The 16,599-nt window shown below is 43.6% G+C and overlaps 1 protein-coding gene across 1 annotated transcript in view; it reads right to left on the bottom strand.

Moving 5' to 3' along the window:
• Positions 1–16,599, bottom strand: part of LOC120052091 (carboxyl-terminal PDZ ligand of neuronal nitric oxide synthase protein-like) — a 243,937-nt gene that overhangs the window by 72,250 nt on the left and 155,088 nt on the right. Inside the window, exons 5-6 of the mRNA XM_038998944.1 lie at positions 13,092–13,200; positions 4,277–4,421 (exon numbers count right to left, since the gene is read on the bottom strand). Coding sequence (XP_038854872.1) covers positions 4,277–4,421; positions 13,092–13,200 — 254 coding nt within the window. The remainder of the gene's footprint in view (positions 1–4,276; positions 4,422–13,091; positions 13,201–16,599) is intronic.

Raw genomic sequence — 16,599 nt, forward strand, 5'->3', positions numbered from 1 at the left:
ACAATACAAAATTTAAAGTAAACATTACACTCACAAAAGTACCAAAAGAACAAACACATTTCAAATGTTAAATTAGGTCTATATACAGTGTTGTAATGATGTGCAAAGTACAAAAGGGAAAATAAATAAACATAAAAAGAGGTTATATTTACAATGGTGTTTGCCCTTTTCTTGTGGCAACAGGTCACAAATCTTGCTCCTGTGATTGCACACTGTGGTATTTCACCCAATAAATATGGGTGAAATATAGATATCAAAATTGGATTTGTTTTCAAATTCTTTGTGGGTCTGTGTTTTCTGAAGAAAATATGTATCTCTAATATGGTCATACATTTGGCAGGAGGTTAGGAAGTGCAGCTCAGTTTCCACCACATGTTTGGGCAAGTGTGCACATACAGTGCCTTGAAAAAGTATTCATCCCCCTTGGCGTTTTTCCTATTTTGTTGCATTACAACCTGTAATTTAAAATGATTTTTATTTGGATTTCATGTAATGGACATACACAAAATAGTCCAAATTGGTTAAGTGGAATGAAAAAAATTACTTAAAAAAAAACAAAAAAACAAAAAAACGGAAAAGTGGTGCGTGTATATGTATTCACCCCCTTTGCTATGAAGCCCCTAAATAAGATCTGGTGCGACCAATTACCTTCAGAAGTCACATAATTAGTTAAATAAAGTTCATCTGTGTGCAATATAAGTGTCACATCTCATGATCTCAGTATATATACACCTGTTCTGAAAGGCCTCAGAGTCCGCAAGACCACGAAGCAAGTGGCACCACCAAGCAAGCGGCACCATGAAGACCAAGGAGCTCTCCAAACAAAAGTTGTGGAGAAGTAGAGATCAGGGTTGGGTTATAAAAAATATCCCGAAACTTTGAACATCCCACGGAGCACGATTAAAACCATTATAAAAAAATGGAAAGAATATGGCACCACAACAAACCTGCCAAGAGAGGGCCGCCCACCAAAACTCACAGACCAGGCAAGGAGGACATTAATCAGAGAGGCAACAAAGAGAGCAAAGATAACCCTGAAGAAGCTGCAAAGCTCCACAGCGGAGATTGGAGTATCTGTCCATAGGACCACTTTAAGCCGTACACTCCATAGAGCTGGGCTTTACGGAAGAGTGGCCAGAAAAAAAGCTATTGCTTAAAGAAAGAAATTTGAAAGCATGTGGGAGACTCCCCAAACATATGGAAGAAGGTACTCTGGTCAGATGAGATTAAAATTTAGCTTTTTGGCCATCAAGGAAAGCGCTTTGTCTGGCACAAACCCAACATCTCTCATCACTCCGAGAACACAATCTCCATAGTGAAGCATGGTGGTGGCAGCATCATGCTGTGGGGTTGCTTTTCATCGGCAGGGACTGGGAAACTGGTCAGAATTGAAGGAATGATGGATGGCGCTAAATACAGGGAATTTCTTGAGGGGAACCAATTTTCAGTCTTCCAGAGATTTGAGACTGGGACGGAGGTTCACCATCCAGCAGGACAATGACCCTAAGCATACTGCTAAAGCAACACTCGAGTGGTTTGAGGGGAAACATTTAAATGTCTTGGAATGGCCTAATCAAAGCCCAGACCTCAATCCAATTGAGAATCTGTGGTATGACTTAAATATTGCTGTACACCAGCGGAACCCATCCTACTTGAAGGAGCTGGAGCAGTTTTGCCTTGAAGAATGGGGAAAAAAATCCCAGTGGCTAGATGTGCCAAGCTAATAGAGACATATCCCAAGAGACTTGCAGCTGTAATTGCTGCAAAAGGTGGCTCTACAAAGTATTGACTTTGGGGGGGGGGGGGGGGGGTGAGTAGTTATGCACGCTCAAGTTCTATTTTTTTGTCTTATTTCTTGTTTGTTTCACAATAAAACATATTTTACATCTTCAAAGTGGTAGGCATGTTGTGTACCCCCCAAAAATATATTTTAATTCCAGGTTGTAAGGCAACAAAATAGGAAAAATGCCAACGGGGGGTGAATACTTTCGCAAGCCACTGTAGCCTGTCTTCTCTTGAGAGCCAGGTGTGACTTCGGCGGCCCTTCTCAATAGCACGGCTATGCTCACTCAGTCTGTACATAGTCAAAGATTTCCTTATTTTTGGGTCAGTCAAAGTAGTCATGTATTCTGCCACTGTGCACTCTCTATTTAGGGCTAAATAGAATTCTAGGTTGCTCAGTTGTTTTGTAAATTCTTTCCAATTTGTCAAATAATTGTCTCTTTGTTTTCTCATGATTTGGTTGGGCCTAATTGTGTTGCTGCCCTGGAACTCTGTGTGTTTGTGAACAGAGCCCCAGGACGAGCTTGCTTAGGGGGCTCTACTCCAGGTTAATTTCTCTGTAGGTGATGGCTTTGTTATGGAAGGTTTGGGAATCACTTCCTTTTAGGTGGTTGTAGAATTTAATGTCTCTTTTCTGGATTTTGATAATTAGCGGGTATTGGCCTAATTCTGCTTTGCATGCATTATTTGGTGTTTTATATTGTACACTGGGGATATTTTTGCATAATTCTGCATGCAGAGTCTCAATTTGGTGTTTGTCCCATTTTGTGAATTCTTGGTTGGTGAGCGGACCCCAGATCTCACAACCATAAAGAGCAATGGGTTCTATAACTGATTCAAGTATTTTTAGCCAGATCCTAATTAGTGTGTCGAATTTTACGTTTGTTTTGATGACATAGAAGGCCCTTCATGCCTTGTCTCTCAGATTGTTCACAGCTTTGTGGAAGTTACCTGTGGTGCTGATGTTTAGGCCGAGGTAGGTATAATTTTTTGTTTACTCTTGGAACACCATTATTTTTGTCTTACTGAGATTTACTGTAAAGGGCCAGGTCTAACCGAATCTGTGCCGAAGATCTAGGTGCTGCTGTAGGCCCTCCTTGGTTGGGGACAGAAGCACCAGATCATCAGCAAACAGTAGACATTTGACTTCAGATTCTGGTAGGGTGAGGCCGGATGCTGCAGACTGTTCTAGTGCGCTTGGCAATTCATTGATATATTTGTTGAAGGGAGTGGGGCCAATTTTAACCGCACACTTGTTGTTTGTGTACATGGAATTTATTGTTTTTTCCCCAACACCACTTTCCATTCATTTGTATAGCAGACCCTCATGCCAAATTGAGTCTAAAGCTTTTTTGAAATCAACAAAGCATGAGAAGACTTTACCTTTGTTTTGGTTTGTTAGTTTATCAATTAAGGTGGGCAGGGTGAATTTGGTTAAAAGCCAATTTGACATTTGCTCAGTACATTGTTTTCACTGAGGAAATGTACGAGTCTGCTGTTAATGATAACGCAGAGAATTTTCCCAAGGTTGCTGTTGACGCATATCCAACAGTAGTTATTGGGGTCAAATTTGTCTCCACTTTTATGGATTGGGGTGATCAGTCCTTGGTTCCAAATATTTGGGAAGATGCCAGAGCTAAGGATGATGTTAAAGAGTTTAAGTATAGCCAATTGGAATTTGTGGTCTGTATATTTTATCCTTTCATTTAGGATACCATCAACCCCACAGGCCTTTTTGGGTTGGAGGGTTTATATTTTGTCCTGTAGTTCATTCAATGTAATTGGAGAATCCAGTGGGTAGTCTTTAATAGCTGATTATAAGATGTGTATTTGATCTCTCCCTCTCTCTCTCTCTCTGTCTCTGTCTGTGTGTGTGTGTGTGTGTGTGTGTGTGTGTGTGTGTGTGTGTGTGTGCGTGCGTGCGTGTGTCTCACTCTGCTTGTGAGTGTATGTTTGTTTTGTATGTAATGTCAATTATGCAGAAAAATATGTTGGCAGGACAAGGTAAGTATGTTTGGGCACATGGAAGTCAGTGATTTATGTTTACTATATGTTAATGAGGCAATATAAATGTGATGTGACTAAAATGTGACAAAAAAATGAAAGGGCATTTATTTGACTAAAATGGCCCAATGTTTGTCATTTTGTCAATAACTAGACTAAATCATTATTCAATTGACAAAAATGTGACTAAGACTTAATTATATTTTAGTCAAAATTACCAAGACTAGACCATCTAAAAAAGAGTCAAACTTAACACTGGTGTGTATAGGAGAGTGGCGCATGGATGCTGTGGGCTCATCTGCATATGAAAGGGCCCTGTAGTTACTGGAGCCAGAGTCATCCCACCACTATTCTGTTCTGTTCCACAGCTACAGTCTCTCTATTAGACTGACTCATCTGTGACACTATCCTCTCAAATGGCATCTTACACTCAATCAGGAATGTGTTTGTGTGTGTGGGATGTTGTGTGTGTGTGTTTGTGTGTATGCACCTGAGAGTGTGGACTCCTCGTTGCAGGTCTTGTCGCTGTCTGCGTCCTCCTGTCCATCTGCGTTCTGGTGTGTGTGTTGCAAGCTGAGTTTGTGACACACCTCGAACGCCTGGCCCACCGTCCGCACAATACGCATGGCCTGGGACTGGAGAGAGGAGGAGTTGGGAGAGAGAAAGACAGAGAGAGAGAACATGACAATATAAAATCCATGTACACAAACAACAAGTGCGCAGTCAAAATTGGCAAAAAACATTGAAATACATTTCCACAGGTCAGTGGGGTGAGACAGGGATGCAGCTCGATCCCCACTCTCTTGAACATATACATCAACGAATTGGCTAGGGCACTAGAACAGTCTGCAGCACCCGGCCTCACACTGCCAGAATCTGAAGTCAAATATCTACTGTTTGCTGATGATCTGGTGCTTCTGTCCCCAACCAAGGAGGGCCTACAAGCAGCACCTAGATATTCTGCACAGATTCTGTCAGACCTGGGCCTTGACAGTAAATCTTAGTAATACAAAAATAATGGTGTTCCAAAAAAGGTCCAGTGGCCAGGACCACAAATACAAATTCCATCTAGAAACCGATGCCCTATAGCACACAAAAAACTATACATACTGTACCTCGGCCTAAACATCAGCACCATAGGTAACCTCCACAAAGCTGTGAACGTAAAATGTAAAACACCAAATAATGAATGCAGAGCAGAATTAGGCAGATACCAGCTAATTATCAAAATCCAGAAAAGAGACGTTAAATTCTACTACCGTCTAAAAGGAAGCGATTCCCAAACTTTCCATAACAAAGCCATTACCTACAGCGAGATTAACCTAGAGAAGATTCACCTAAGCAAGCTGGCCCTGGGGCTCTGTTCACAAACACAAACAGACCCACAGAGACCCAGGACAGCAACAGCAACACAATTAGACCCAACCAAATCATGAGAAAACAAAAAGATAATTACTTGACAGAGTGGAAAGAATATACCAAAAAAACAGAGCAAACTGGAACGCTATTTTGCCCTAAACTGACTGACCCAAAATTAAGGAAAGCTTTGACTATATACAGACCCAGTGAGCATAGCCTTGCTATGGAGTCGGGCCACCGTAGGCAGACCTGGCTCTCAAGAGAAGACAGGCTATGTGCACACTGCCCAAAAAATTAGCTGAGCAGCTTTTCAGTTTGTCGATATAGGACTCGTTTTACTGTGGTCATAGATACTTTTGTACCTGTTTCCGCCAGCATCTTCACAAGGTCCTTTGCTGTTGTTCTGGGATTGATTTGCACTTTTCGCACCAAAGCATGTTCATCTCTAGCAGATAGAATGCGTCTCCTTCCTGAGCAGTATGACGGCTGCGTGGTCCCATGGTGTTTATACTTGCGTACTATTGTTTGTACAGATGAATGTGGTACCTCAGGCGTTTGGAAATTGCTTCCAAGGATGAAGACTTGTGGAGGTCTACAATTTTTTTTCTGAGGTCTTGGCTGATTTCTTTAGATTTTCCCATGATGTCAAGCAAAGAGGCACTGAGTTTGAAGGTAGGCCTTGAAATACATCCACAGGTACACCTCCAATTGACTCAAATGATGTCAATTAGCCTATCAGAAACTCTAAAGCCATGACATCATTTTCTGGAATGTTCCAAGCTGTTTAAAGGCACAGTCAACTTAGTGTATGTAAACTTCTGACCCACTGGAATTGTGATACAGTGAATTATAAGTGAAATAATCTCTCTGTAAACAATTGTTGGAAAAATGACTTGTGTCATGCACCAAGTAGATGTCCTACCCGACTTGCCAAAACTATAGTTTATTAACCAGAAATTTGTGGAGTGGTTGAAAAACGAGTTTCAATGACTCCAATCTAAGTGTATGTAAACTTCCGACTTCAGCTGTATAAACACGTCAACATTCACAATGCCGCGGGCCAGACGGATTACCAGGACATGTACTCAAATCATGCGCAGAGCAACTTGCAAGTGTCTTCACTGACATTTTCAACCTCTCTGACCGAGTCTGTAATACCTACATGTTTCAAGCAGACCACCATATTCCCTGTGCCCAAGGAAGCGAAGGTAACCTTCCTAAATGATTAACACTCTGTAGCATTCACTTTGGTAGCCTCAAAGTTCTTTGAAAGGCTGGTCATTGCACACATCAACAGCATCATTCTGGATACCCTAGACCCACTCCAATTCGCATACCGCCCCAACAGATCCACAGATGACGCAATCTCAATCGCACTTCACACTGCCCTTTCCCATCTGGACAAAAGGACACCTATGTGAGAATGCTGTTCATTGACTACAGCTCAGCGTTCAACACCAAAGTGCCCACAAAGCATCACAAAGCTAAGGACTCTGGGACTAAACACCTCCCTCTGCAACTGGATCCTGGACTTCCTGACGGGCCACCCCCAGGTGGTAAGGGTAGGCAACAACATGTCTGCCATGCTGATCCTAAACACTGGGGCCCCTCAGGGGTGCGTGCTTAGCCCCCTCCTGTACTCCCTGTTCACCCGCGACTGCATGGCCAAACACGACTGCAACATTAAGTTTGCTGATGACACAACAGCAGTAGGCCTGATTACCGACAACGACGAGACAGCCTATGGGGAGGAGGTCAGAGACAACCTGTCCCTCAATGTGAGCAAGACAAAGGAGATGATCGTGGAATACAGGAAAAGGCGGCCGAACAGGCCCCCATTAACATTGGCGTGGCTGTAGTGGAGCGGGTTGAGATTTTCAAGTTCCTTGGTGTCCACATCACCAACAAACTATTATGGTCCAAACACACCAAGAAAGCCACGAAGAGGGCACGACAACACCTTTTCCCCCTCAGGAGACTGAAAAGATTTGGAATGGGATCCTCAAAAAGTTCTACAGTTGCACCATTGAAAACTGCTCGGCATCTGACCGTAAGACGCTACAGAGAGTAGTTTGTACGGCCCAGTACATCACTGGGGCCACGTTTCCTGCCATCCAGGACTTATAAACTAGGCGGTGTCAGAGGAAAGCCCAAAAAATGGTCAAGACTCCAGTTACCCAAGTCATAGACTGTTCTCTCTGGTACCGCACTTGCAAGCAGTACCGGAGCGCCAAGTCTAGGAACAAAAGGCTCCTTAACAGCTTCTACCCCCAAGCCATAAGACTGCTGAACAATTCATCAAATGGCCACCCAGACTATTTACATTGACCCCTCACCCCCTTGTTTTTACACTGCTGCTACTCGCTGTTTATTATCTATGCATAGTCACTTTACCCCTATCTACATGTACAAATGACCTCGACTAACCTGTACCCTCGCACATTGACTCGGTACCGGTAACACCCGGAATATAGCATCGTTATTGTTATTTTATTGTGTTACTTTTTATAATTGTTTTACTTTAGTTTATTTGGTAAATATTTTCTTAACTCTTCTTCAACTGCATTGTTGGTTAAGGGCTTGTAAGTAAGCATTTCACTGTAAGGTCTACACCTGTTGTATTCGGCGCATGTGACAAATACATTTTGATTTTTAATTTGATTTGTGTGTGTGTAGCCTGACAGTAATGACTCAGCTCTCTTTTCAGGCCAAGTAGAGAAAGAGAGTACATTTCCATTCATACAATGCCTAGCGCACGCAGACACACACAGTTAAATTGCAGGAGCAGCACTAGCATTGCTAGCATCGTTAGCCTTTTTAGAAACCTTAGCCTAGATAAAGGACCAGCATTGGAACAGCACCTTAACGTTAAAGTGTCATAATGACTCTCGCTGTCTATCTAACTGCAGAGCCTTTGTTCTGTTTCCCTCCAATTCAGCCTGTCAATTAACAGCCATTATGGCTCAACAGTTGTCCAGAAAGTCATTAACACAGACAGGGCTGGGGTGCAACTGTGACTGTTCTGCACAATAACAAGGGGAACGACTGAGGAAAATGCATTACATTTGGAGGATTTTTCTCAGCCCTCATCCTCTTCTAGTGTTCTATGAGTCTTTGAGGATGAATAAATAAGTCATGTAGGCTCACATCATTGATTTGGAACTTAAACAGATTGATGAGTATTTGCATGGGGTCAAATAGAATCTGTGTTAGCCAACCGCTGGCTCAGTCTTTTAATTTTTTTATTTCACCTTTATTTAACCAGGTAGGCCAGTTGAGAACAAGTTCTCATTTACAACTGCGACCTGGCCAAGATAAAGCAATGCAGTGCGACAAAAACAACAACACAGAGTTATACATAAACAAACGTAGTCAATAACACAATAGTAAAGAAAAATCGAAAAATCTATGTACAGTGTGTGCAAATGTAGAAGAGTAGGGAGGTAGGCAATAAATAGGCCATAGAGGCAAAATAATTACAATTTAGCATTAATACTGGAGTGATAGATGTGCAAGTGCATCCATCACGCAGTCTCCTGGGTGAGTGATGGATGCCCAAAGTTATAGCTCTTGGCCATGCCAGCGCACTGTGTCTGAAATTGGCAGAGAGAGTGGCAACTGGCAATTGATGGGAGGGATATCACACACACGCGGCGCACACACACACACACACACACACACACACACACACACACACACACACACACACACACACACACACACACACACACACACACACACACACACACACACACACACACACACACACACACACACACACACACACACACACGGCAGTCTCCCCTTGGTCCAGGCCTCTGGTCTCTAATGGGTATTCCCTGCAGGTCTCCCCCTCAATTAACTGTCTGTGATGGAGACAGCCTCGTTAATTACAGTGTGATGAAGACACAACCATTATGAATCCAGGATGGCGCCGGAAGAGATGGCTGCTGTTTTACGGGTTCCCAACCAATTGTGCGTGTTTTTTTGCGTTATTTGTAACTTATTTTGTACATAATGTTTCTGCCACCGTCTCTTATGCCCGAAAAGAGCTTCTGGATATCAGGACAGCGATTACTCACCTCGTACTGGACAAACATTTTTTCTTTAACGAGTCAGACGCGAAGGATTTACTTCAGAAACCCGACAAGGCCCAAATCCCTGTCATTCACATGGATTAGAGACAGAGATATCGGGGATGTAGGTCGGGGTGCCTTGTAAGGATCCAAAGGCAAGTGAGTAATCCCCCTCTACCATCAGTCCTATTAGCCAATGTGCAATCATTGGACAACAAAATGTATGAGCTCCGATCAAGACTATTCTACCAACGGGACATTAAAAACTGTAATATCTTATGTTTCACCGAGTCATGGCTGAATGACGACATGAATAACATAAAGCTGGCTGGGTTTTCGGTCCATTGGCAGGATAGAACAGCTGCCTCCGGTAAGACAAGGTGTGGCGGTCTCTGTCTATTTGTAAATAACAACTGGTGCACTATATCTAATTTTAAGGAAGTCTTGAGGTTTTGCTTGCCTGAGGTAGAGTATCTCATGATAAGCTGTAGACCACACTATTTACCAAGAGAGATTTCATCTATATTTCTCGTAGCTGTCTATTTACCACCACATGATAATGGCGTCGGAGGGGAGGGCTGTCGTCTTATCGGCTCTTAACCAACCACGCTATTTTGTTTGTTTTTTCGCGTTGTTTGTAACTTGTTTTGTACAATATGTTGCTGCTACCGTCTCTTATGACTGAAAAGAGCTTCTGGACATCAGAACAGGGATTACTCACCTCAAATTGGATTAGGAGTTCTTCTTCAATGAGTCGAACGTGAGGGATATACTACAGACACCTGACCAGGCCCAGATTCCTGTGATTCGCTGGAAAATGAAACATAGATTTCGCGGAAAGAGATCAGGATGCCTTATGAGGATCAGGAGACGAGTGTCTAATCTAATCTTGCCTTCTATTCTACTAGCTAATGTTCAATCACTGGAAAATAAATGGGACGAACTGAAAGCACGTATATCCTACCAACGGGACATTAAAAACTGTAATATCTTATGTTTCACAGAGTCGTGGCTGAATGACGTTAAGAACATACAGCTGGCGGGTTATACAATCTACCGGCAAGACAGAACATCAGCCTCTTGTACGACATGGGATGGGGGCCTATGCATATTTGTAAACAATAGCTGGTGCACGATATCTAAGGAAGCCTCAAGATTTTGCTCGCCTGATGTAGAGTATCTCATGATAAGCTGTAGACCACACTATCTACGTAGCGAGTTTTCATTTGTATTTTTCGTAGCTGTCTACATACCACCACAGACAGAGGCTGGCACTAAAACCACACTCAATGAGCTGTATTCCGCCATAAGCAAACAGGAAAATACTCATCCAGAGGTGGTGCTCCTAGTGGCCTGGGACTAATGCAGGGAAACTTAAATCAGTTTTACCAAATTTCTATCAGCGTGTTAAATGTGCAACCAGAGGGAAAGAAACTAGACCAGCTTTACTCCACACACAGAGACGCAGACAAAGCTCTCCCTCTCCCTCCATTTGGCAAATCTGACCATAATTCTATCTTGATTCCTGCTTACAAGCAAAAATTAAAGCAGGAAGTACCAGTGACTCGGTCTATAAAACGTGGTCAGATGAAGCAGATGCTAAACTACAGGACTGTTTTGCTAGCACAGACTGGAATATGTTCCAGGATTCTTCCAATGTCATTGAGGAGTACACCACATCAGTCACTGGCTTTATCAATAAGTGCATCGACGACGTCGACACACAGTGACTGTATGTGCATACTCCAACCAGGAGCCATGGATTACAGGCAACATTCGCAGTGAGCTAAAGGGTAGAGCTGCCATATTCAAGGAGCGGGACTCTAACCCGGAAGCTAATAAGAAATCCCGCTATGCCCTCCGATGAATCATCAAACAGGCAAAACGTCAATACAGGACTAAGATCGAATCGAACTACACCGGCTCCGGTGTTACAGACTACAAAGAGAAGCACAGCCGAGAGCTGCCCAGTGACACAAGCCTACCATTCGAGCTAAATAACTTCTATGCTCGCTTCGAGGCAAGTAACACTGAAACATGCATGAGAGAATCAGCTGTTCCGGATTACTGTGTGATTACGCTCTCCGCAGCCGATGTGAGTAAGACCTTTTAACAGGTCAACAGGGCCAGACAGATTACCAGGACGTGAACTCCGCGCATGCGCTGACCAACTAGCAAGTGTCTTCACCGACATTTTCACCCTCTCCCTGTCTGAGTCTGTAATACTAACATGTTTCAAGCAGACCACCATAGTCCCTGTGCCCAAGAACAATAAGGTAACCTGCCTAAATGACTACCGACCAGTAGCACTCACGTCTGTAGCCATGAAATGCTTTGAAAGGGCTGGTCATGGCTCACATCAACATCATCATCCCAGAAACCCTATACCCACTCCAATTTGCATACCACCCCAACAGATCCACAGATGATGCAATCTCTATTGCACTCCACACTGCCCTTTCCCACCTGGACAAAAGGAGCACCTATGTGAGAAGACAGCTAGAGAGGAGGGAGGGAAGAGGAATGGAGGACGAGAGAGGGAGGGAGAATGACAGAATTAGGGATAGGGAGCAAAGGTGGAGAGGGAGTGTGTCTGTGTAAAATGGACAGATAAAGCAATGGAAATTCTCTTTTTATGGATTTACGATTTCAATGGTTCTGCCATGCCATTTGACTTGTGGTGTGTGGCTTTGTCCACTGTACATCTGTGAATTCCTTTAAGAGATAAATAACTTTAACTTCAGCTTGAAACCAAAACTACTCCCTATTCGCTCTGTCTCTCTCTTACACACATAATGGTTCTATGACTCATTACAGCATAGCTGTTAGTGTGGCTGGGTAGAGGTATGTAGTGTGCGTGTACTGGGAGGTTTTAATATGGCAGGATACTGTTTAATACGTGCAGGTGGTGTTTTGGTACAGTACAGCCATGGGCCTGCAGCACTTTATTACTGACACCCTCCAATGCACATTGCTTTGTGTCTCTCCATGCTAGAGTGACTGTGGATTAGAACACACACTTTCGCTCTCTCCCTCTCTCTTACACAAGCACGCAAGCAGGCAGGCACGCATGTGCGCACACATACACACACAAACGCACACACACACACAGCTACAAACGCGCTCAGGAAAAGTGCTTTCCATCTCAATGGCCTCGGGCCAGAGCTGCCCAAGTGAATGTCAGTGTATTTCACTCCCCGATCTCCCAGGACTAAGGCTTTGTGTGTGTGTGTGCGCGCGGCATAGTTGATAGGGGGAGGGAGCATGTGAGAGGGTTGTACAGGGCTGCTGCTATAGCCCCGTACAAAATGCACTCACACCACTGTCCCATGGACCTGCAAGCTATGCTCCACCCACCATATAACAGACGCCGCACTACCCGCCTATGCACAGCCATGACAGACCATGCTCTCACATACATAGTCACTAGAACACGCTCCCTGGACAGAAACTTCCTAAAACTGCTGTCCGTATATGGAATAAACTTCCAGAGCACGTTATCGGTGACATCACAGTGGTCTTCAGGCCGTCAAATGCCGAGTGCATAGACACCTCCTGACCACACCACCATCCTGAAACACGAACCCGCTGACCACTTCCCACTGACCGCTGAGCTGCAGTGAACCATATGATAGGGCGACTGGATTTGACTTCATATTTGATTTGGCTATTGTTCACAATTCCAACCAATAATTAAAACAAATTCAAATAAAGAGCTGGAGAGAAAGAGGGAGTGTGAATTTCTTTGCTACATTTAGCAATCATGACTGGACATGGCTCAGTCATGTAAATGGTACCGTGTAAAACATTATCATGCAAAAGAGGAAAGAGAGAGAGAGCAAAAAGAGATAAAGTGTGTATCTATCTCACCTTCTTCTTGGACTTGAAGACGTTACAGCGGAAGACGTTATTCTGTCCATCTCTGGCGATGTAGCTGAAGATCTTCAGGTCCTGGGAGTCATGAGATACATAGAAGATCCTTCAGGACAGAAACAGAGGAAATAGGTAAACAACCAAAAGGTACCATAGTGCTGAACCCTAACTTAAAATATGTTTGTGTTACTCAACCTCTCACGTAAATCTCCCATTTACATCAATGGAAGACGAGCAATCACAAACTAGCTATCACAGCTTTTACAGAATAACTAGAGTACCAAACAAGTGTAATATAATTGTGTTGAATTGAGACTAGAGGCTGCTTACATCATGACATTTACACTATATATACAAAAGTATGTGGACACCCTTTCTAATTAGTGGAACCCTGAAATTTCATCCACACTTCTTGCTGAGCACACAGCCATGAGATCTCCATAGACAAATATTGGCAGTAGAATGGCCTTACTGAAGAGCTCAGTGATTTTCAATGTGGCATTGTCATTGGATACCACCTTTTCAACAAGTCAGTTCATCACATTTCTGCCCTGCTAGAGCTGTACCGGTCAACTGTAAGTGCTGTTATTGTGAAGTGGAAATGTCTAGGAGCAACAACGGCTCAGCCGCAAAGTGGTAGGCCACACAAGCTCACAGAACAGGACCGCTGAAGCGCACAGCGCGTAAAAATTGTCTGTCCTCGGTTGCAACACTCACTACCTCTGAAGTGGTGAATCACGCTTCACAATCTGGCAGTCCGACGGACAAATCTGGGCTTGGCGGATGCCAGGAGTACGCTACCTGCCGCAATGCATAGTGTGAACTGTAAAGTTTGGTGGAGGAGGAATAATGGTCTGAGGCTGTTTTCATGGTTCGGTCTAGGCCCCTTAGTTCCAGTGAAGGGAAATCTTAACGCTACAGCATACAATGACATTCTAGACGATTCTGTGCTTCCAACATTGTGGCAACAGTTTGGGGAAGGCCCTTTCCTGTTTCAGCATGACAATGCCCTCGTGCACAAAGCATACAGACATGGTTTGCTGAGATCAGTCTGGAAGAACTTCACTGACCTGCACAGAGCCCTGACCTCAACCCCATCGAACACCTTTGGGATGAATTGGAAAGCCGACTGCGAGCCAGGCCTAGTCGCCCAACATCAGTGCCTGACCTCACTAATGCTCTTGTGGCTGAATTGAAGCAAGTTCCAACATCTAGTGGAAAGCTTTCCCAGAAAAGGCTGTTATAGCAGCAATGGGAGGACCAACTCCATATTAATGCCTATGATTTGGGAATGAGATATTCAACGAGAAGGTGTCCACATACTTTTGGTCATGTAGTGTATCTGTCTGATTCAACAACGACAGCCCAGTCAGACAGTCCCGTTCTCTGCTTTTTTCCCTAATTGCTCTTTAAATGCTAAACGTCAATGAGCCCGGGGTAGAAGACATCACACACACATTATCACACACACGAACACACGAACACACACACAAACACACATACACCCCTTCCAGACAAATCAGAGGACAACTCCCACTGTGAGAGAAACTAAACACAACCTTTCAGAACTGTGTATGTCATGCCAGGGGCCTTGCTGATATCCCCTAACTTCTTGGTGGCTCCAATTGTTATTTCCCTGTCTGCACTTCACTATGCCTCACCATGCCAACAGTGATGTAGGTCCTAATGTGGTGATTAGCACAGAGAGTGCAGCAAAGACCAGGACAGCCAAAGCTATCCGGGATGACTCACACAAACACACACACACACACACACACACACAGGCTTGGGCGGTATACCGTATACCGGGGTACTTGGAAATAGCCACGGGATGTTTTTTTAATATCGTCCATACCGTTGAAACTATGTGTATGTAAATGTGAATCATTGTAGCTACTTTCTAAGTAAATAGCTGCAATCAACTTGTGCAATACGTTAGGAGATCAAGCAGATCTCGTTCTTCATTTCATCTGTTCCCTTATTTTTCATTATGAAGCTTACCGGTAGTCCCCAATCACATGGTGTTTGATTACAAGCACACAACGAAGAAAGAATGGAACCTTGCGAGTCACTCGGTGTTGTGCAGCACGCCCTAGGTGATTTACTGTGGTTACAGTATGGAATTCACAACTACATTTTTGTTAGCTAGATATCTAATAACTATTACAGTTTTTTACGATTGCTTACACACTAAAATTTAACTTTTCCCACAATTAGCAAAACCTTACACTCAAGGAGCAAAACACAAGGCTAGATTTGCACAACTGTAAGTACATTGTCAGCTTCACACTATTTGCAAAACATTACACACAGTGATTTGCAAAACACTAAACACACTTGTATACATCAGACACAGAAGTATATCATGATGTCACTTCCTTGCAATTTCAAAGCACTGACTGTCAAATTACCACACCTATGAGCCAATCTGTTAAACACAACCATCAGGTGCACAAACACATGATTGCTAAATTGTAGACACACCAATCAGGTTTAAGCACTATAAAAATGCAGCAGGTAGGTTCCCCTGCCTTCAACCAAAATGGAAGGAGTCAGAAGAAGAGTGAGGGTGAGAGGAGGAAAACACAGAGGAGGAGAACACAGAGAAGGAGGTAGAGGAAGAGGCAGAGGCCGAGCCAGAGGTCGAGGAAGACCTGAAGCAGGAGGAGAACGTGCACAAAGAAGAAGAGGACCAAACTTATCAAATGACATTCGTGCAACACTAGTGGACCATGTTGTGAACCACGGATTGATGCTGAGGGAGGCTGGACTGAGAGTTCAGCCAAATCTTAGCAGAGCTACAGTGGCATCTGTCATAAGGACTTTTCGACAGGAAAACAGGTAGAAGATCTGTCTACAGTTACAGTAATCAGCCGCTTATTGTATGCACCATATCAGCACTTGTGATACCCCTTCCTGTGACATTGTACAGTAAGTTACATGTATTATTCTCTACATAGGATTGAGGGTCGGGAACGACAAGGAGGAAGGGGGCCCATATTCACGCAAGAACAAGAGAGAGATAATAAACATGGTTTTGGCCAATAATGCTATCAGGCTCAGAGAACGACAAGCCAACATTATCGGTGACCATGCCATTTTCAATAATGTCCATCAGGTCTCTCAGTCAACACTGGCACGCATCCTGAAAAGACATCAGGTTCAAATGAAACAACTTTATCGAGTGTCTTTTGAGCGGAATTCAGAGGGTCAAACGGCTGCGGCATGAGTATGTGGAGGTTTGTATTGTTCACTTTAGCACTGTGATGTTGCATACTGCACACATGACTTTTTTACATTGACTGTATACTAGACCTATCCTGAACTACACAATCTTGTCTTTCACTGTATTTCAGGGAGTTTTGCAGATGGATGCTGAGGAAATCCTGCATGAATTCATATATATTGATGAGGCAGGGTTCAACCTCACAAAAGCAAGAAGGAGAGACAGAAATATCATTGGCCACAGGGCTATAATCAATGTCCCAGGGCAACGTGGGGGTAA

This window comes from Salvelinus namaycush, chromosome 8, assembly GCF_016432855.1.
Source record: "Salvelinus namaycush isolate Seneca chromosome 8, SaNama_1.0, whole genome shotgun sequence".
NCBI classification, from domain to species: domain Eukaryota; kingdom Metazoa; phylum Chordata; class Actinopteri; order Salmoniformes; family Salmonidae; genus Salvelinus; species Salvelinus namaycush.